The sequence below is a fragment of the Pantherophis guttatus genome, chromosome 2 (assembly GCF_059756535.1).
Source record: "Pantherophis guttatus breed Tessera chromosome 2, ASM5975653v1, whole genome shotgun sequence".
Classification (NCBI taxonomy): Eukaryota; Metazoa; Chordata; class Lepidosauria; order Squamata; family Colubridae; genus Pantherophis; species Pantherophis guttatus.
Window position 1 is genome coordinate 35690764 of NC_142064.1, and position 23143 is coordinate 35713906.

Here is a 23143-nt window from a genome sequence, read left to right on the forward strand (position 1 = left end):
GATGACCGGTCAAAAGTGCGAGGACCTGTCAGAAATCATTTTTTTCAGCCCTTTGGGTAGTCCCTATGTGCACATGGACTACTCAGAGGGCGGAAAAAGTTATTTTTGACCAGTCCTTGAATTTATGACTGTCCTCACGTTTTATGTTTTGTGCCCTATCTTGTCACTGTGGTGAAGAGAAGTAGTGATGAAATGACTGGCACGGTTGTTAAGAATGCCGCAATAGGCATAAATGTGAGGATGGTCATAAGTGTGACGACCAGTCAGAAATGATTTTTTTCAACCCTCTGAGTAGTCCATATGCACATAGCCACGCCTACCCAGTCATATGACCAGTAGCCACGCCCACCCAGTCACATGACCACAAGCCACACACACACCTCAGCCACCCCCACAGAACCGGTTGTTTAAAAAATTGAATCCCACCACTGATTAGGTACCTAGTGAGGCCATTACTATGAAGTAATGGGGAAGGGCTACAAAGATAACAAAGTTCTGGGGGGGGGGAACCAAAGGCAATATTCTGTAAATAGTTTCAACATTCTGTAAAATGTTTTTCCCTCCCAAAAGGGACTTTCTTTTTAAAATCATTTCTAGCTCTCTGTTTGGCCCTTGGTATATTTTCCCAGCTTATCATCAATTTTTGGTCTTTTAAATTGGGTCCCCAACCTTGGCAGCTTTAAGATTTGTGGACTTCAACTCCCAGAATTCCCTAGCCAGCATAGTTGGGAGTTGAAGTCCACAAGTTTTAAAGTTGGAAATCCCTGTTTTAAATGTTTCATTGCTTAGTTGATATCTAAGCACACTAGAAGATATTGAATAATAGAAAGGACTTAGACGGACAGAAACTATTGGACCACAAGTGGCCATCCAAAGAATGAAGTCTCATGCCATGTAGGGTTTTATAGGTGACAACCAGCACCTTGAATTGCAATTGGAAGCAAACTGGCAATTTGCAGGTTACTGGGCACTGATGCAGGGGTGGGTTCTACTTAGCTTTACTACCGGTTCGCAACGGGGCCTCGTGCGCGCTCTTCTGTGCAAGTGCTGCATTTTCATGATGTCAGGATCAGTGGGCGGGGCCTCCTGCTGGTTTTACTACCATTTCTATAGAACCCGTGCGAACTGGGGGCAACCCACCACTGCACTGATGATACATGGACATATTGAAGTGCACCCATTACTGCCCATGCTGCTATATTTTGGGCCAGCTGTAGCTTCTAGGTCATCTTAAAAGGGCAACTCCATATCAGGTGCATTGCAAAAGTTCAGTAATGAGTAAGCATATGAATAGCCTCCCATTTTGGGAATGGGTGCAACAGGTGCACAAGTTGAATCTGTGTCCAAAGGCTCTCCTGGGCACAACTGCCATCTGTTCTCTGAGTAGTAGTTATGAGTCCAGGAGGACCCCCAAGTTGTACTTAGGAAAGTACTGCCTGATCGAAAAATCCAAATTCAGCCAGAATAGCCACAGTCACTGAGTCTTGGCAGGACTGAGCCTGAGTTTATTCTTCCCTGTCCAGACCTGAAGAGCATCCAGATATTGGATCACGACACTGACAGCATCACTTGGGCAGCCTGGGGTCAAGATGTACAATTGAGTAACATTTGGGTACTGAAATCAGGCCCCAAACCAATGGGTGAAATGACTGAACAATTTCATATAGATATTGAACAGGAGGGTAAGAGCATTAAGTCTTGTTGTACCATACAATTATCATACACTGAGTGTGATTCTGTTTAAATTATGAAGTGCCTAGATTAAATCAATAACTTTTGGACCTCTTTAACTGCCAAGCAACCTGCTTGTCCAGACTATAACACTTTAGCAGCATCAAGACTAGAAGAGAAGCAACAACAAGTAACAGAGAATAGGGAGAGCCAACCAAGAGAGAACATTGTGAAACGAAAATACAGAACAAGAAAGAAATGCTTCAGCTAATTCTTTTCTGGCTCACTTTGCTCTGTTCACCTACCCTCTGTCTCCTTTGAAATCCTGACTAGCCTCCCCAGTCAAGACTTGAGAAGTAGCTGGAAATTATTTTGTTCTCGGTGGTTTCTATTTTAGTTCTTTTGAACCTTACATATATGTTAAGTTGCAGGCTTCACCATCATGATATGCCTGATGCACAATAATGTCCAGAATGATTATTCAATAATTCAAGAATTGTAGTCCTAATGCATTTGGAGGGTACGAGATTGGAAAAGTCTGGATTATCATATTTTGAAGACTGGTTTTTCTCAACCTTGAACAGAAGCACCAATTGCCCTGGTTTTACTCATTCTTACACTTGTTAAACCTTTCTTGATTTTATAAATGAATAAAAGGGATATTCAGTTCTACATATATTTTCTGGTGTATTTTTGCAGATAGGAACTACTCTCAAAATTATGATGGGACAGTTCACATAATTTCTCAGACCTTACCTTTGCTCCATCATCAAATACTTCCTGCCAGATTATGGATTTCTTGTTAAGAGAAGTCACTATTTCCAGTATTCTAGGTGCAAAACAAAACACTCATATAGTTGACACACATTCAATTGTATGTTCCTCTGTCAAACATACAATTTCAGCCATGGAATCTTGAACAGTCACTTCTGTTGTAAATCAGAGGTCCAGACTTTTGCTCTGTGTGAAGATGTCTCTTCGGCTCTTGCTGAGAGCTTTATTTTTTATACAGTTTTTACAGGCAGACAAAAAGGCAGGACAGCAACAGTGTTCTAATTGGTAGAAACTATTCATCCCCCCTCTCAAGATGCCATCCTCTCTGAAGGTGAGATAATACAGATCAAAGCCCAAATGAGATCATAGGCATGAGCTAAGGCAGTATGCTGCTCTTAGCCTGGCACTACGACCTTTGACCTACCTCTACACACTTCCTCTCAAACCTAGGAAGGAGGCAATGGCAACCACATCTGAAAAACCTTGCTAAACTGCAGGGATTTATCCAGGCAGTCTTTGAGAATCAAACATGATTGAACAGAAGAAATATATATATTTTTAAAGAAACCTGTCATCTTTTGGTCTTGTGGCAACAGCTAGCTAATCTTGGCTGCTTTTCATAAATAGTGTTTGAACTATTACTTGGGAGGGAATTACTTTCATGCCTTTGGTAATCCCAAATCTGGAACTTTGAAAAAACCAAACCAAACCAAACCAAACCAAACCAAACCAAACAAAACCAAACCAAACCAAACAAAACCAAACAGAAAAAGGCAATCGCAAGAAGGCTACTTCTCTATCATTGTCAAGAAAAAGATATGAGTGTGCAAGTTACTAGGAACTGAACTTGATTTGAGAGATTTCTGCTACTTAACATGTTTTAAATAATGTGGCAACTTGAAAGCTTGAAAGATGCATAATGTGCATCTCATTATGTTTGATCTTCACAGGGAAAAAATAAACTGAGTTGAAAGAGTACTCCCTTTCTGCTCCATCATTTTAAAGCAGGCATTGTTCCTTCCTTCCTTCTTTTTCTTCTGCTTCAGTTTCAAACCTACTGCCACAAAGTCTCAATAACTCTTTCTTTAAAATGGTTAACTTTAACTAATCTAGCTTTCCAGGATTCTAGATGTAATTTTAATCATTATGTTTTAGGTGCCTGAAATGCAAGATGAAATTGTTGCGACAAACGATTACTTTTAAACTTTCTTTTAAGTTGTAATGATTGGAAATGCATTTTTTCCTGATACCTAGTCAAGTTTGTAATCTCTCCTAGATAGTTTCCTGTTTATGGTAGAAAACTTCCCTGTTTTATTTTCCCTCTCAAATTAATCATATGCAACTTTCATTGTTTTTACTGCCAGAAAAAAAAGGAATGAAATCTGAGATGAACTGGGTCAATTGTGAATAAGTTGGTGTGAGTGTAACCTTTTCTTCCCATTCACTTTCATTCAGGAACATTTAATTCCAAATGACAGTGTGTGCTGTTGATTCAGTCTCCTATTTCAACAGAAAATCTCAGCACTCCTCTCCCAATTCAAAGTAAAAAAGCATTTTTTAAAATTCAATTTTGTTAGAAAAAGGGTGTATTTTAAAAATACACCCCAAAATAAGAAAGGATATGGCTAGAATGAGTGATATAAAAAACCCTGACAATTTCAGATAACTTCTATTGTCTAAACCAGGGGTATCAAGTTCAATTTTATTGAGGACCACCTCAGGGTTGTGTTTGACCTCTGGGGCTGGGTGGCTGTGGCCAGGGTTTGCCAGCTCGATATCACTTGTGTCAGGGCCACCTAGGCTGGCCCGAGCACTCTGCCAGTGAAAACGGAGCTCAGGAGGGCCATGCGTGTCCCTCCCAAGCTCCATTTTCACTGGCAGAGGCACCACGAGTGGGTCCTGCACTATTTCCAGGGTGGCCCTGCGGGCCAGATCTAAACACCCCTTGAGTTTGACACACCTGTACAGTACACTTTCCTCATCTTTTAAAACAAACCATTTGTGTTACTATTCCAATCTGTTAGTCCTTCAAGTTAGACCAGGCCAGTAAGCAAATACTCCAAGAAATACGAGAACTCAATTTGTTGAAATAGGCTATATATAAGAACAGAATCTTGAAAACCTGAGACCAGTTTCTCTTCTCTTGCCTCCGTCTTGTTTTCCCAGGCTGAGCTCATGTTTTTTGGTAACGATTTTTGCATATCTTCTCCAAGATCATATTTATGTTCCTTAGTCTACACGATCCTGCTCTTAATTGATTTTTTGTATGTGTGGTGATAAAATATGAGGAAGATCATGAGGTAAATGGCCTCACCTGAACTGAGCTTGGTTATGTATTCCACAGCAAAGGGCTGGTTTGAAAACACTCCCGGTCTACCTATTGAATTTTCTAGTCAGAAGAAGCGACTGTTGAGATTGCAAAATACAGCATCTTTAGAAGAAATTATAAACTAGAATCTGCAACTACACTGGGTTAATGAATAAGACAGATTTTGCTTCAAAACCTCTGAAATGACCCAATTATTTAATTAATTCAAATGTACTAGATATAGACCTGAGCCAAATGTTCTACTTTATCTTCTTTGTCTTCTGCAGACTCCAACCCCATCTTCTCCATCTCTTCCATGATAGAAAATGGACAACGAGAAGGAGAATAAAAAAAAATAAAATTCCAGGCCGCAGCCAATAGCATGGATCCCAGATCATACTGCTAAAATTAGGCAAGTAAACTACTGGTTTTCAGCAGCATCCTGTTTTCTTTTGCTAAGTTACGAAGGTACCCTTTCAAGCTCTCAAATTGTCACTTATACCCACTCCAGTGACATTGTTATGTCATTCATTCCAATCCCTGCAAAGCTCAGCTGCAAGAAACCAGCCTATCACTGGCCTTTAGGAAGTTTCCCTAGCAGCAGTATAAATACAATTTAGGAGATTACAGCAATCAATAAAAGAAGCTGCAGATACTCACTTTTCAACATAATAGGATTGCAATTTAGAATACCAGTACCCAAATCCTTTCTTTTTCATGAACTGAGTTACATCAGGATTGGAATTCCTAAGAAAGAAAGAAAAACAAAAGCAACAAATTACATTTCTTATAATATAGTACTAAAGTAGCAATAGAATAGAGTGGATTTTGAACTCTAATGTTCTTTTTAATCACACATGAGACGGGATCTAAACAAAATAATGCTGATGTGAAGAATGCCTTCTTTGACTTGTGACATAAGCTAGCTTGGGCCACTGCTAGTAAAAATAAAGCATCTGCAATTCCCATTAATTTTTTGGCATGGCAATCTTAAGATCAGGATGTTCAATGCATAAGCAGTAGGGGTCTCCAACGTTGGCAACTTGAAGACTTGTGGACTTCAACTCCCAGAGTTCCTCAGCCAGCTTTGCTTTGCTGGCTTTGCTGACTGAGGAATTCTGGGAGTCCACAAGTCTTCCGCAATACAATACAATAAGCCTATAATTGTAAGTTTTTTATTCCCCCCCCCCAATATTTCAGTTTGTTTTTCAATTGAATTGTACAGCTTCTATGTTATATTAAAGATGGAAAATGTTCTGAAGTTATTTATCTTGGTTTGATTTTTTTACATGTCAAAAACCTGGCATTTTAACTGGAGTGGATAGACTTTCTATATTCATTTAAATATTTTGGTAATGTAAAATTGTACATTTTGAATTCTGTTAGGAAGAAATACTTTGAAATATTCTGTATTCAGGAAAGTATCTCTACCTCATTAAAGCTACTGCCTGTTTCTAGGTCATATGGCTGCAGTGGAAGTCTTCCTTCAGTGGCTGTGTAATCCTGGATACTGACAGGGCTACATTAGTGAGATGCAGTTCAATGCTGCACTTATACTACTAGATTTTCTACAATATCTCTTCCTAATCAAGTCTGGAGAATTGTATAATGCTAGTATCTGTTTAGTTTTCTTGTTACACCATACCAACAACTGAAGTCCACTTCATCTCCTCCTAAGTGGATATAGTCATCGGGAAATACAGTGCCAACTTCTTCAAATAATTTCATCATAAAATCATAAGTTGCATTCAAAATGGGGTTTATAGGTCCATAAGAGCCACTTGGATGTTTTCCACTGTAGCAGGGTGTGAGGATATCTTTTTTCCAGTATATAAAGCAAAGACAAAAATAAAACAAAAATATATGCTATTTTATTCTACATAAACTTGCATTTCTTACATTCATTTTAAAAGCATTTCCAAGAACTTAAATGCTTTTTTTCTTTGTAATGGCCCAGAACATAATCCTTTTAAGTGGAATACGATTACTGGCTAAGTATCAGATTTGGAAAATAATGATTCATAAAACCTTTGTATTCACATGATATGATTTAGCTATTTATTGAGTACTTTTGTTCTGAATTCAATTTATTTCCATTTTCCGAATCACTTAATGGTAATCACTGGCATTGGCAGTATCATAGAAATTACCTTGTAAACCTCTAGAATTAGCAATCTTTTGTTGGCTGGACAGTTGTAATACTTTTTGGAGGACAGGACAAAGGCAACAGTAAATCAGGGCACAGATATAAGCAGAGAGCCTTATACCAATAAGGCTGGTCGTTTAATGTTCTTATTGGGTAAGGGGGAATGATTAGGAATATTTATTTTAAAAACTATGTTCATCTTATTTAATGTCTCATGCTACAGTTTATATGTGTTCCTGCTTCAAAATGACAGGGAAGCATTACACGCTAACAGTTTTCAGAAATGATCAGAAAGTGTTGAACTGGACTGCCTGCCAGGATCACAGGTCAATTATCCTGACTAGCTTAATACTGCAGTGCCAAATCCAGTGTAAACATCTGGCTGACTGTGCAACCACAATTTATTAAATTTGTATGCTGCCCAAATGTCAAGTACAATAAAATCAATAAAACATAGAAAATAAATAAAAGTAGTTGAAACCAGTGGTGGGTTTCCCCCAGTTCACATCGGTTCTATAGAACCGGTAGTAAAACCGGTAGGAGGCTCTGCCCACCAACCCCAACGTCATCAAAACGCTTCTGCGCATGCGCAGAAGAGTGCGCGGCCCCACTGCGAACCAGTAGTAAAGGTAAGTAGAACCCACCCCTGATTGAAACCTTACCTACTCTCTTTATTAGAAGATATTTAAAACCTGAACATATCTGAATTATATGTAATCAGGCATATGTAACAATGTAATTTAAATTTAAATAATATTTAATAATAAATATGTATTTGTATTTAGCTACCAATCTTCCTTTTTGTTTTTTGATTCCTATTGTAAGCATATAGTATTTTCAGTTCACCTTTCAGAATGATACCCATTTTACCTTTTCTCCAAGACTGAGTATGTCCTGGTGTGTCAAATTCTGGAATAACTCTAATCCCTCGTAACCGAGCATATTCTATGACATTATGGACATCCGTGGGAGTATAAACATGGTTGGGAGTATAAGCACCCTGAGGAAATAAACAAGAGGTAGTATTTTTTCTCAATACTCCAGGAAATTGTCAGCAAGTGAGAAGAGTAGTTAAATCTAGAAGCAACATCATATTACAACAGTCAAGCCCTCAGATATAATCCAGATGCAAGTTATTTTTTGAATGAAATTAAGCACAAACCATTTGTACTTTTTACTGATGATCAGTACTTTGAGTAATACTAAGTAAAAGTGACTTATCCAAGATCATTCTCTTTGAAATCCTAGGACAGTGATGGCTAACCTTTTTGCCGTTGCGTGCCAAAAGCGTGGGGAATGTGGGAGGTCATGCACGTGCGTGCCACACCCATAATTCAATGCGCACTGCCCCACCACGCATGCGCATGCAACTCCCCCCACACAACCCCCTTGCTTTTGGCACGTGATGGCCCAGTGGGACCTGAAGGCCCGTTTTTCGCTCTCCCCAGGCTCCAGAGGCTTTCTAGGAGTCTGGGGAGGATGAAAACAGCCTTCCCCCCCCAAGAGGTCCTTCGGAGGCCAGAAACAGCCTGTTTCCCAACTTCTGGTGGGCCTGGAAGGCCCAAAAATCAGCTGGCCGGCAGGCACATGCACGCTGGAGCTGAGCTAGGGCAATGCTTGCGTGCCCACCAATATGGCTTCACGTGTGCCATAGGTTCGCCATCACGGTCCTAGGAGAAATTAATTTTGCTTCCCTATGTATTATTTTTGTGACTATGCATCTATTGAGAGACTGGCAAATGACTTTTATGGATGAAAAACTGAACATAGTTGCAGTATCTCTGAAGATCTAGCCTATAAAACATGAAGTTGGTAATTGAAAAGGGCAAGAAAGAAGATGGCTTTGTGTATTCTTTATAGAGTTATTTTTATGCTTGCTAGGACACCATTGTGTCAATAGGAATAAATCTGCTGCTCTGCCATTGACATAACCCATGTCAAATAAAAAACCATTACAACCAAAGGCCAGCCCCAAAACAGCACAAACAGATAAATACAAAAAGAAAGACAAACAATACCGTAAATATAGGAGTAATTGAGTTTTCAGGAAGCATCATATGCCAATTCACAGAACTTGGTGACATTGTAAGTCACCTGGAGTTCCTTACTAGCTAAGAGGAACACTGAACACTACATAGTAATCTTTTGACCAGCTTGGCATTATTACTAAAAAAAAAAGGAGAAATTAAACGTTGGCTTAAGGCCAAATAAAACCTACAGTGCAAAATCACATTGTAACAAGGAACCAGATGGTAGGTTATAGGAGTTTTGTGATACCTGTCCAATAGCCGGGCAGAGAGAAGAACATTGCAACATTTAGAAGAGACTGCTGTGTAAAGATAAGATTCAAAGTAAACTGCAGTTCTAAATCCAAAAGGCATTGTGTGATCAGTTCTTTGGTCTGTTTCATCATCATCGTTGTTGTTGTTGTTGTTATTTAGATTTTTATCTTGCCTTCTTTTGTCATCTCAAAACGGCAAACATATCTAATACATGGCTGGTCACAATTGCCATTGTTAACTGAGGACTACCTATAAACTTTCTTAATGAGCCGTGGTGGTGCAGTGGTTAGAGTGCAGTACTGCAGGCTACATCTGCTGATCACCGGCTGCCAGCAGGTTGGCAGATCAAATCTCCCCAAGCTCAAGATTGACTCAGCCTTCCATCCTTCCGAGGTGGGTAAAATGAGGACCCAGATTGTTGGGGGCAATATGCTGACTCTGTAAACTGCTTAGAGAGGGCTAGAAAGAACTATGAAGCGGTATATAAGTCTAAGTGCTATTGCTATTATATTTTATTATTGTCTTTTCACTGAAAGTTTAGTGAATAGCATAAATATTCAAAATGGTGTACTTGAACTAAGAAAGTTTTAACTATACTGACTGTGATTGTTTTATATTATTCTTTATCTGTATCTTAGTTTTAGGATTTTTATATTATTTGATGCTAGTCAAGCATCAAAATAATGTAATTTCAATTCACTTCAATAAACTACAAATCTTCTACTCTGTTGGAGCATTACCCTGAATTACTATTTCAGATTTCACAGGTTGGAAGTGTCCAGATATGTTAGCTCACCACTACCAGTCAATATGGTGGCCCTGCCTGATATAACTGAAGTATGTGAGAAATAGGACTCCGAATCTTATTTTTTAAATACTTGCCACATGATTCCATATGTTCTTACTTACCTGGGCATTCAATTCTGGAAAAGTGGTACTTTCATAAGGAAATGAAGGGTCATCTACAATGTGCCAATGCAGGACATTGAACTTGTTAAAGGCCATGGCATCCTGTGTTAGGAAAGACAAGATGGCATTTTAGTGACACACTCTACATCCAAAAATTAATTTATATATGTGGGAATTTAAAATCTGGTTTCTACCATTATTTCTAGGCCTGAAAGAACTCAATGGAGGAAAGCTTTGCATACAAATACTATACATTTTTACAAGATATTTAATTTTATGTAACTTATTTCAACAAGCAGTCACAGAACCCAAATATAATGACCTAAATAAGATAGCTGCCAAAGAAGATATTTATCACAGAGCTTTCCACATGTTGCCAAAATGCATAGGCATATATTGACTATGTAGATGTCTTTACAGTGTAAAATTTAGGCCTTAAACATGTTCCTCAAAACTACACGAGTTCTTGTCTTTATGTTGTGGGTCTCACTGATTAGGGATTGCTGTCTGGTGGGACCTTGAATAAAGGTCTTCTCAGTGGTGGCTCCTTCTTAATGAAAATAATTCCCTCTGAAATACAGTTAGCCCCCAATCTGCTGCTTTACTGTAAGGCCCTAAAAAGTGGTTTTGTCAGCAGGCCTAGAGACCAGGAATGGAAACTGACTAAATCAAGTGGTTAATGGGAAGAGGTTATTTAGGCCAGCAGGTTCTCCCTGTTCAGTGAAGAAATCTAAGTTCATAGATTCTATGAAGTTCTTCCTAATATTCTAAAGAACCTGCCTTCTGTAACTAAATGCATTCTGCATCCTGTACTCTGAATGAAAGAGAAGAGATCTTCTGGTATTTCCCCACCCCTTTCCCCTTTTCTCATAGGCATTTTCTTGTATTTTATTATTCTGTCAAATCTGTTCTTACATTGAATGTACCAGTATGGAGCCAACTGTTTCATGCCATGGCCTCATTTCATTGGCCTTTTTTCTTTGCCAAAATCCAATAGCTATTCACTCTTCAGTTTTCTAGGTCATCCTTTCACTGAATGAAAACCCGTCTATGGATCTTGGATTTTGCCTTCAGACCGTTATGTGCAAAATGGTTTTACTGGTACATCTTGTTCATGTTACCCAGAATTTTAGGCTTCGTTATTAGCATTCTAAAAGGGTGACATTAGCATTTTTAACATGGAAGTTGAAGCCTCTTCTCCAATTTTAAGAAAGCACATTTTTCTCTTCTCAGCCAAGTCCATTTCATTTGGTCTGTGAGAATTTGGTTTTTCAGCAACTATACAATAGAAAGTGCATTCTGGAAGACCTGGGATACACATGCAAGTATTAAGAATCAAACTCGACTGGGAAAGGAAATTTATGTAACCCATAAATTTGAGGCTTGAGCAATAGAAAACATTGATTCTACGTAACATTTTACAAGTGTCAAATTTATGGGTTGCATAGTCCCTTTCCCAGTCAAATTTGATTCCCGAGTTTTACCTGAATTTCAAGGCAAAACATAATTTTTTCAAATGGATGCCATTTACATTGTCAGTAGAAAAGCCCTTCTTAAAGATAATTTGTTATCCAAATCTGCTATTAGAAAAGGGTGTTCTCTGTTATTACCAAGCTATGGAATCTGTTCCTTTTGAAGCTGTACTCAGTTTCCAATCTTTCTGCTTTCTTTAATCTCCTCCTCAGGGTGCCATCAGCCAAACAATGTAGGCTGGTGACCCCTAGGGGGAGAGCCTTCTCTGTGGGGGCACCTACCCTCTGGAATCAGCTGCCCGCAGAGATAAGGAGAATCCAAGACCTCAGCGCCTTCCGCCGTGCCCTTAAAACCCACTTTTTCCAGCAAGCCGGGCTGGCTTAGGAAGAAATTTTTTAAAATTTTTAAATGTTTAATTGGTTTGTGGTTTTTTTAAATTTTGGGCCAAATTTATATAGATTTTAATTGTTTTTAATATTTGTATTTCATGTTTTTAATTCTGGCTGTGCACCACCCTGAGTCCTCAGGGAGAAGGGCGGTATATAAATTGAAAATAAATAAATCAATAAATAAAATCAATATGTTTTAATCTGATTTAAAGTAGAGATAGTTCTTGATTTACAATTCCAATTGGTACCAGAATTTTTATCGCTAAGTAATGTAGTTTTAAAGGGAGATGTCACATGACCACACAGCGATCAAAATCCCACCTTTTCTGGTTGCCATCATAACTCTAGATGTGGGATTTGTTAAGCAGAGGGAATCCCAGGTAAGGAGCTCAGGGAGCCTTGTGCAGGCCACATGCAAATGGGGTGGGTGCTGCAGTGTGGTATGAATACAGAGAGGACAGGAAAGAATATGCTGCGGCTCAGGGGATTCTTGGTGTGCGATGGCTCTAGAGTTGCAACAAGTCCCTGAGCTGCAGCACAGTTCAAAGCTGCAGTCATCCTGGGAAGTCTCATCTGGCCCAGCACACCACAGCCTGGGAAGCCTCAGCCACCACAGCCCATCCCAGCACCACAGTGCAGCATGCCTCAGTCTGTGCACCCTGCACTCCACAGGCTTTTCCATGCCTCGCTGACCTTTGCTGTTTTTCTCCTGTTGTTGGTGAGGCACATGCAACCTGGCCCTATTGTAAGAGAGGAAGTTGTTGGCCATGCTTGGACTTCTCCCTGAGGCCACTTGTTTGCTTCATTATCATGATCCTTTGGAACATTTGTGAGTTTTTTTCTGAAGCATCGTGAGAAAAGAGAGAGCCTTGGTAGTACAGTGGTCTAAAGCACCCTGTTATTAAGACCAGCTGCCTGCAATTACTGCAGGTTCGAATCTCGCCAGGCTCAAGGTTGACTCAGCCTTCCATCCTTTCTAAGGTAGGTAAATTGAGGACCCAGTTGTGGGGGCAATAAGCTGACTTTGTATAAATATACAAAAGGATGAAGGCTATTGCTTAGCGCATTGTAAGCTGCCCTGAGTCTCTGGAGAAGGGCGGCATATAAATCAAATTTTTTTAAAAAAAGGGCATCTACCATTCTCTAAATAGTGCATATGTTCCCACAAAACCTGGGGAAGATTTCAGAAGCTTTCTCAGAAGACTTTTGACGCATTGTGAGAATGGAGCAGACTATTTGGAATGATGTGCCCGATTTGAAGAATTGAGAATGAGTTCACAAACCATAGGTTCATGTGGGCTGCCAAGTGCCTAAATTTTGATCACATGATCATAGGGGTGCTGCAACAGCTGTAACTTCATTCAGTGGTGTGGTAACTTTGAATAGTCACTGAACAAATGGTCATAAATTGAAGACTACAAGGACTTAAGTTTTTCTAAAGTTATAAGCTGTACAGAATGCCCTCTGGGAAGATAGGCAAGATATAAATTGAATAAGGAATAACAACAGTAAATACTATAATGGAAACCTTAAGTCAAAACTCACCCACAACATGCAGAGATTGATAAACCTATCTTACTCATTTATAGTCATTCATTTTAAATGTCTACTAGAATCTTCTCAACTTGGATAGCAACTAGAACTTTATATACTAAGATGACTCAGCATATAATCTGGATCACTTACCAAATTAGTTAGAATAACTTTCAGTGGCAGGAAATGTCGTGATGTGTCAAGCAAGATTCCTCGATATGCAAATCTTGGAAAGTCACTTATGACAGATTCATTAACAAAATACTGTTGAAACAAACAAAAGATGCATGCGAAGAATGTGGCAGATAATCAGATTTTACTTTTGTGTTAAGATGCATTATTCAGGTGTTAAGCTTCACTTTCTAGCATATAAAAGTTATCAAATATCTTGCACTGCATTTAGCCATAGATTTGAAAAATTATGTATTTATGTAAAGAATTTACTACTATTCCTTCTGTTTGGAAAGGCTTTATTTTATTACCTGCAAACAAAACATTAATGTATATGCTAAATTCAAATATAAATACTGCTTAGGGTAAACTTCAATAAAATATTGACATACAGTTCCAAAGATTATAAGCAAATAAATAATTTGTAATTGCACCTTCTGCTTATTTTTGACTCTATCCCCTGCCTTCCTCCATTATCCCGAATTTTTTTGGACAGCAACTCCCATCATAACCAAGCTGATATGGTCACATGGTGAGAGTTGTCCCAACAATCAGCCAAATAAAGGACTCTCAGTTTAGTCCTGCTAAAATATAAGTAATAAATAATATACCAGAGAATATTGGAAACTCAAGGCTGAAATGATATATTATAGATAGGCAGGCAGGCGGGCAGGCAGACAGACAGCAGACAGATAAAGTTACTAAATAGAGTTAATAGAATTTCAGCAGAACAATTACAGTGCATTCAGAAAGTATTCAGATCCCCTTCACTTTTGTCAATTTTGTTATGCTGCAGCCTAATACTATAGTTGTTAAAATTCATTTTTTTCTCATTAATCTGTACTCAGTACCCCATAATGACAAAGTGAAAACAAAATTTTAGACCTGAAAATGGCTGTCCATTGATGGTTGCCATCCAACCAGATTGAGCTTGAGCAGATTTGCAAGGAAGAATGGCAGAAAATTCCTCAATCCAGGTGTGCAAAGCTTGTCACATCAAAGACTCAAGGCTGTAATTGCTGCCAAAGGTGCTTCAACAAAGTATTGAATGAATGGTCTGAATACTTATGACAATGTGATATTTCAGTTTTTTTCTTTTTAATAAATTTACAGTCATTTCTAAAATTCTGTTTTTACTTTGTCATTATGGGGTACTGAATGTAGATTAATGAGGAAAAAAATGAACTTCAACAACTGTAGAATCAGGTTGCAGCATAACAAAATTGACAAAAGTGAAGGGGGTCTGAATACTTTCTGAATTCCGCAGCATTCTGCAGTATTACTTTATTGTATTAAAATATTGTTCTCAATAAATAAATGTATGTTAGTATTACCTCTCAAAATAACCTCAAATCACATCACAGAGGTGTCAAACTGGTGGCCTGCGGGCCAGATGTGTCACACGCAGGCCACGCCCACCCGAGCTCCATGAAGGGAAAAAACATCATAATATGCCATGTGACGGCAATGTGACACTGTGAGTTTGACACCTGTGACAAACAGCAACATCTGGAAGTGCTAAAGCCAAATCTGAAGAAAATAAGGTACCAGCCGAGATACTCACACTTCCACAATCATCTTCATATACTAATTGGCTGAAAGTTTCCAAACCTGGAAAGAGACAGAGAGATAGAATTTTATTCCTGAACCCGCAAAAAATATTGTTTTGAAGCAATAATCACTTAGATATTTCAAAGAGGTTTAAGTAAACAGTAGATCCTGTTCCTAAATTTCTAGACTTTCTTTTAAAGAGGGAAAATGGATAGAAATGGAGCTCAAATGGGATTTATTTGTGGCACAACCCGCATCTTATACAGTATGCAGGGAGTATGAACTCTTCTTTTGAAAAGGTTGAGAAATGAAAGACGAAGAAGCCCACGTCACTTATATTTCCTTTCTCATCTTTTCCTCTGAATATTTGCGGGAACAGCAAAGCCAACCCCATGGTAAATACTGGATGGGCTATTAATGTTTTGCAACCTAATTTACATTTATGTTTCCAAGTGATTATAGTATAGTATGGACCCCATCACAGACAGGTTACAACTGTCTATACTCAGCTTTTAACATGACCCATATTTTTTAAAAAAATCAGCTTACTGTTTGGGCGAAAAGTCAATATAATAAAACTTTTAACATAATATACAAGTTGGGATTATATGAGAAACTGGAGTTTGAATCACCTAATAAAGCTAATTTACAATAGATTTAGGAAAAGTAAGAGTTTTTTTTAAATGCAATGTATAATTTGCAAATGTAAGGACCTGCCCCAGCTGGTCCCTCAGGAAAACAAAACTCTTGAATCCATTGAGTTGAATCAAAAGAACTTTTACTGAAAGAATGTGGTTGCAATAAAGTCGGGCGAAATCTGAAAAAGCCCATGCAAAGCACAAAGCAATTCTTTCATGTCCCCAATCCCAACCTCCTGATCAGTTCACTGGCAGCCAATGTGATGCCACAAGATTGTTTTGAGAACACTGAGGTGCTAGGCAGATAACAGTTCACTCTCAGGGTATGATGGCTTTGGAACCAGGCTGGAACTGGCTGGGAGGGAGTCTGCTTGTCTCTGAAGGCAATCCCCATCCTAATTCCCAAGCAGTTGCAGCAAAAGCAAAAGCATGCGAAAAATGCCAACAAGCCACCCTCCTCCTACCTTTCCAACAGAATGGCAGGACATAATAATGGAACTGACAACAATTCCATTGCCACAGATTGTGTTGACACTGTCAACAGATGGTTTTCAAAACAGAGTAGACATTTGAAAGGGCATAGGTTTATATCAGTATTAACCACGATTGCTAAAAAGCATTTCTATGCAGAAAGATGATTCTTCCAAGTGATGCTTGGACCATCCAAAAGATCATTAGGGTAATTAATCATTAGGATACTTCGTTAAATATTATTACAATAATAATAATTATCATGATGATAAGAGCATGCTGAGTAGGAAATTTTCATCCTGTTATTTTGAGACTCACCTCTTAATACTCCCCAAACTTTGTCTGCTTTTAACACAGATGTGGGCTTTGATACTTGGAGATGATCTTAAAAGGGAAAAATGTTTAATAAAGAATTATTATTGAGTAAAACAAACCATGAAACAACCACTTAGAAAATTAGCACAATGAACGCTTATATGTGCAAACCAAATGTGGAAGCAGGTATTCTACGGGTCTAATGAAAGGAAACTAAGCCCATACAGAGCAAGTCACTTTTTTCCCACTACAAGCAGCCACTACAAGTCTTACGTTACTTGTAATTTCCGAAACTGAATGAAGTTGCTCAGGAAACAGATTTGTGAACCTGATTCATACCTCATCTGTTTTTGCAGTGGAACAGGGGAAATCAGCAAACATTTCTAAAAAGCTCACATTACTGCAGATCAATAGGTGTTGTCGTACTCTAATGCCTTTCATATGTACTAAGTTTTCTAGCTAAAGTGCAAAGACAAAACACAAACAGAAATGCATGCAGTATTTCCCTATTTATGTCCATTTGTTGATACATTTCTCTGAAAAGGAAATGAAATTTCCTCCAGCTTAGAAAATGTTCAAGGCCATTCATTCACAGATACTCACATACCTGAATAGATTAGAGAAAAAAAATAATGTTAACAGGATCACAATTAAGCAGCATTCCTTCTGTTGAAATTCAGAATCCTTATTATCCTCCCTGTATTTTATTAAAAGTAAAGCCTTTAATGAGATGGGAAAAAATTCCAAAATCAGTGCATTGACTCCTGAGCATGTGGAATACTAATGAATTGCATGGGGAAGGAGATGGAAAAAGATTCAGAATGAGGAATTGAATCATGTATCTTTGAGAAGGACCCATCTGATAGAATGCTGGATTTTATTTCCTGTCCCATTTGCGTTCATCAAATATTTCAGTTATCAAAATATATACATCTAATTTGCACAGTGAATTATTTGACTGGGTAAGTACTATTCAACTCCATCTATCTAGATAACTAGATAGGCTATGAGTAATGGGTTGTGAATATAACCTTGGGAGTCAGCAGGAAGAGCCAGAGGTCACAGGTCAGACAAAAACTATATCAAGCTACAAGGAATGGGGATGTGGGAAATGTCTCAGAAAGAATCTTCCCTTAGTTCTCTGGAAAGTAAAGGGAGGGGAAGGCAGAAGTGCTTTCAGATGCAAGATTCTGTTACTGCAACCTAGTGAAGCTCATTATTTTGGTTTCCTATGTGAACTACCTTAAAGGGCTGACACTATATACATAACTGTATAATAAATACATATATTAGTCACAATGAGTCTTATTAAAGAAATTTTGACCTGCAATATTGCAATATTTTATTCAATTACTCACCAGATAAAATTATTCGGTAAGATGGTGGTTATTACAGATGATTAAAATAGCATCCAATAACACACACATAAGATGTCAGATCTTATGACAGGAAGACAGAAGACAGACACAATTCTGTACACATTTATATTGTCATATACTCACAGGCTTCATCTGATGTAATACTAGGGAATTTATCACATTCAGAATCCTTTGAAGTGATAATCACCTGAAGCAAGGACAATTCTGTTTTACATAGGGATTTTTTCTCATCTTGATTCTGCCATTTGGAATATCCAAACATATATTCATAATACCTGGAAGTAAATTCAATGGCACAGAAAAATGTTATTCAAAGTTCGTTTTCTAGCAAGATTGTCAGAAACTAAAGAAATCTAATAATTCAAAAAAAAAAAAGACAAGCTATTGTTTATTTTTTCATAATAGAAAGATTACATAGTGTCAAAATTTTGTTATTTTAACAAGTTTTCAACCTTCTGAACCTTGATCCTCACAGCAATATGTGAATCAACAATGGTTTTGTCATGTTGAACCATGGCTTGTTTTAACTATAATGTTCAAACATTGAACTAAACTGAAAGTCAACAAGACAAGAAATAGCTTAGCATAACTGTAAAACTCCCCATTACTGAAATAGAACTTTTAAGTCGATCTAAATATACCAATTCTTTATTAAACTTTGGGTTTTTGAAATTCAGAAAAATTTATATTATTTTTAAGATCCTCTCTCAACAGCCTCCCACCATTTCCAGCCAACATGGAAACTAATTGCAGCAACAGCCTTTGGATTGATAATATCATAACATTGCTGCACAAATGATGTGAATTCTGTAATCTGGTTACCTTAAGACATTATTATTTCATTTGTATGATTATTTATTTATTACATTTACATGCCGCTTGCAGTGATTTTGAGTAATTATTGTGTTCAAGATGTTACTTGTTTTCAGCTGCAGATACTTTATGTTGCCAATGGTATATTCTGAAGGTACCACTTTGGGAAATATTGTTCTAAGTTGAAAGGAAGTGATCTCTGAGATCACTTCAATGTAATTATCCTACCTATAATTAACCATGCATGTCCTGTTGTCTGTTGCTTCACTGAAGTATGCTTCACCATCAACATTTAAAATTTATTTGTAAAAATGCATATTTTTATATACTTGGATGCTAGATGTTATGTAATAGTCAGTGCATTCTTTTATTGGTAACAGACCTACAACTATCCCAAGTTAGTAAGTATCAGACAAACAAGAATCACGCGCTTTGAAAAATAATGAGAACACAGGCTTCCAGTGTGAGTCTTGGCTGACTAAATAATGAATAAAGATGACAAGCATTGTGCAGAATAAAAGACCAGTTAGTAAACAAGTTCTTCAAGTTTTTCTGGAGAGGGAGAGATTGGGAGGTCTTCGGTGACTGCTGATAGGCAGCTCATTGTGGGAAGACTCTAAAACAGGGGTCTCCAACCTTGGCAACTTTAAGCCTGGAGGACTTCAACTCCTAGAATTCCCCAACCAGCAAAGCTTTGAATTGAAGAATTGAAGTCCGCCAGGCTTAAAGTTGCCAAGGTTGAAGACGCCTGCTCTAAAATACTTGTCTCCTATGGGTTTGAGAGCTAAGAGTCAAGGTGAGATGACATCTTTGCTCTCAGCAGTGGTGGAGCTTTTCATAAGGACGCAGACAGTCAAACTTATTTTCTAATCACCTTCAAAATGGGGAATTTAATTTGACATGTGGTGAATTCTTCGGATTTAAGAAATTTTAAACAGTCTCAAAAATTTAAAATAATATACAATTGGCAAAAAGCAAGAAAAAAGAATTTTGATTTATGAGAATTTGAAATGGATCAGAAAACCAGAAGTTTGAAATATTGATTATTTTTGCTGTAACACTTGAAAAACAAGTATATAATTAAATAATAAACTAGAATGGAATTAAACTCATATAGGAAGCAAGGTTTATTAAAGTTGAAAATGGACACTGGAAGGAACAGAAGCACCAGATGAATGAGTTCAAATGAAGGAATATATATATATATATGTTTTCTGAGGTTTTCGCAGGTGTTTGTATGTAGGTCTTTGGTTATTCGGGTTTTCTCCCGCGTAAAATTGGAGGTTTCTTGGCAACTTTGAGACTTTGAGACTTCGTCGAAATGGGAATACACAGGCAGATAAGAAAAGGATTGGGATCTTGATGCCCTGTACACAGAAGCTTTTCAGCAACCAATGTAATCAGAAGGAAGCTTAACAGTCATACAGTCCATGCCTCTCCAGGGTGTGCACCTGTACCCCTTTAGATGTTCTAATAGTTGTTTTGAACTGAATTGAACTGAATTCAGATTTGAACTGCTGGTTTCCTGGTGGTCTCCGATTTTTGATGTTCTCCGATTTCTGATGTTTATCTCAAACATTTTGTTGCAAGGTTAGGGTAACATCACTCTGATGTTACCCAGCCTGGCAACGAAACATCTGCAGGAAAACCATCAAACTCACCCATAATTTAACTCTTTAGGTATTTGTGGATTTCAACTCCTAGCAACCTCAGCCAGACTAGATCTGAAGGGGAGAGATGCTGGGAATCGTAGCTCGATAACATCTGGCCATATGCAGCCTCTCTCTACTCCGTCCAACTATACAGATCACATAAAACAGTAATTACAGCATCTCATGTGATGGCTAAGCAGCTTCTGCTTAACTGTATCCAGAAGAGGGAAAACTCCCCACGCTCAGGATAAAATCTCTTTCTCTAAAGCAGTGTTTCTCAACCTTGGAAGCTTGAAGATGGGTGGACTTCAACTCCCAGAATCCCCCAGCCAGCGCTGCTGGCTGGGGGATTCTGGGAGTTGAAGTCCACCCATCTTCAAGCTTCCAAGGTTGAGAAACACTGCTCTAAGGCTTCGTTGGGAGAAAAAACGATCTTGCGGTTCTGCAAGCATCATCCCGGAGTTCTTTCTTCTCTGCCAGGAGTTACCATGCTGATCCCTTCCCACCATCCCCCTCCTGTTTGGCTTTCCCGCTCCTGCTATTCCGCTCCAGCTCCTCCCGAAGAGAAAGGAGACGCTCACCTGCGGAAAGCGTCCTGCAACAACGAGCAGTTCGAACCCGCGGAGGATCCCGGGCCGTGGACGATCTGGAACTGATCGGGCGCCAGACGGAACCTCCTTGGGGAGATCCGGAGCGACTGAGGCAGCGGCCAAAGCGAGCCGAAAGGAGACGAGGCCGGCGGCGTCCCGGGGCTCAAGAATAGCATCTCCTGAGGCCCCTCCGCCCACCTTGGGTACCGGGATGAGGCCGCCACGACCCCCGCAACGGCCAGGAAGAAGCCGAGCAGCCCCAGGCTCCCCATCGCCCGCCCGTTAACTCGGCTGCCGGGACTGACAAGCGCACCCGCCTCTCCGCGGTTCCTGACCTCTCAGGAGGAGAGTCCTCCCCGGCTGCTCCCAGCCCCGCCTTCTTCATGCCTCCCGGGATGAGGGCAAAGCTGCCGCCTCCGCCCGCGAAGTGCCACTCCAGGGAAAACTCCGAGCTGCTGCCCATTGGACGGAAGCCCCCCCGACTGCATCTGGCCACAGCAGAAGCGGAGAGTCCCGTCTGTTTCGTCCCTTCTGAGCCGTTCTCCGCTTTCCCGCTCAGGCCAAGCTTTCGAGAAGAGCCGCGTAAAAACACCCGGCTAGGTGGCTCAGTGGCTAAGACGCTGAGCTTGTCGATCAGAAAGGTCGGCGGTTCGAATCCCTAGTACGGGTCTCTTGCTTTTTTTTTTTTTTTTTTTTAAATTTGATTTATATGCCGCCCTTCTCCGGAGACTCAGGGCGGCTTACAGTGCGTTAAGCAGTAGCCTTCATTCTTTTGTATATTTTATACAAAGTCAGCTTATTGCCCCCACAAACTGGGTCCTCATTTCACCTACCTTAGAAAGGATGGAAGGCTGAGTCAACCTTGAGCCTTGGAGAGATTCGAACCAGCAGAAATTGCAGGCAGCTGTGTTAATGACAGGGTGCACTAAACCACTGTACTATCAAGGCTCTTTCTCTTCTAGCTTGAGCTGGGGGTTGGACTAGATGACCTCCAAGGTCCCTTCCAACTCTGTTACTGTTAACACTGCTTGCCCTCTTCTTTGGCTGTGGCGGCCCAGTTACTCTGTTTCTCTTGGTTTCCTGCCAGAGGACAGTCGATACAAGGAAAATAGCCCCCCCAAATACGGTACAATCTTCAGTGATCTTGTTTTTGGAAACCAATCCATATTTCTCACTGCAATTGTTGATGGTTACAGACAGTCTACACTGGCTAGGTGGCTCAGTGGCTATGACGCTGAGCTTGTTGATCAGAAAGGTCGGCGGTTCGAATCCCTAGTACAGGTCTCCTGCTTGAGCTGGGGGTTGGACTAGATGACCTCCAAGGTCCCTTCCGACTCTGTTATTGTTAACACTGCTTGCCCTCTTCTTTGGCTGTGGCGGCCCAGTTACTCTGTTTCTCTTGGTTTCCTGCCAGGGGACGGTGGATACAAGGAAAATAGCCCCCCCAAATACAGTACAATCTTCAGTGATCTTGTTTTTGGAAACCAATCCATATTTCTCACTGCAATTGTTGATGGTTACAGACAGTCTACACTGGCTAGGTGGCTCAGTGGCTAAGATGCTGAGCTTGTTGATCAGAAAGGTTGGTGGTTCGAATCCCTAGTATAGGTGTCCTGCGTGAGCAGGGGGTTGGGCTAGATGACCTCCAAGATCCCTTCCAACTCTTTACTGTTAACACTGCTTGCCCTCTTCTTTGGCTGTGGCGGCCCAGTTGCTCTGTTTCTCTTGGTTTTCTGCGACCTTTGGAGAGGGGACGGTCGATACAAGGAAAAGAGCCCAAACAAATAGGGTAGAATCTTCAGTGATCTTGTTTTTGGAAACCAATCCATATTTCTCACTGCAATTGTTGATGGTTACAGACAGTCTACACTGGCTAGGTGGCTCAGTGGCTAAGACGCTGAGCTTGTTGATCAGAAAGGTCAGCGGTTCGGCAGTTTGAATCCCTAGTGTAGGTCTCCTGCGTGAGCAGGGAGTTGGACTAGATGACCTCCAAGGCAGGGTTGAAATGCTCCCAGTTCGGACCGGATCGCCCGATCCGGTAGCGATGGCGGCGGGTGGTTCGGAGAACCAGTAGCAAA

General features: G+C 39.7%; 1 protein-coding gene across 1 annotated transcript in view; it reads right to left on the bottom strand.

Annotated features, from left to right (window-relative positions):
- The window catches only part of HEXB (hexosaminidase subunit beta), a 27833-nt gene extending 6161 nt beyond the window's left edge, over positions 1-21672 (bottom strand). The window contains exons 1-10 of the mRNA XM_034441146.3: positions 21057-21672; positions 18134-18285; positions 16635-16700; positions 15221-15267; positions 13639-13749; positions 10091-10192; positions 7770-7899; positions 6399-6570; positions 5414-5500; positions 2428-2500 (exon numbers count right to left, since the gene is read on the bottom strand). Coding sequence (XP_034297037.2) covers positions 2428-2500; positions 5414-5500; positions 6399-6570; positions 7770-7899; positions 10091-10192; positions 13639-13749; positions 15221-15267; positions 16635-16700; positions 18134-18285; positions 21057-21337 — 1221 coding nt within the window. The 5' untranslated portion in view covers positions 21338-21672. The remainder of the gene's footprint in view (positions 1-2427; positions 2501-5413; positions 5501-6398; positions 6571-7769; positions 7900-10090; positions 10193-13638; positions 13750-15220; positions 15268-16634; positions 16701-18133; positions 18286-21056) is intronic.
- Positions 21673-23143: the final 1471 nt, after the last annotated feature.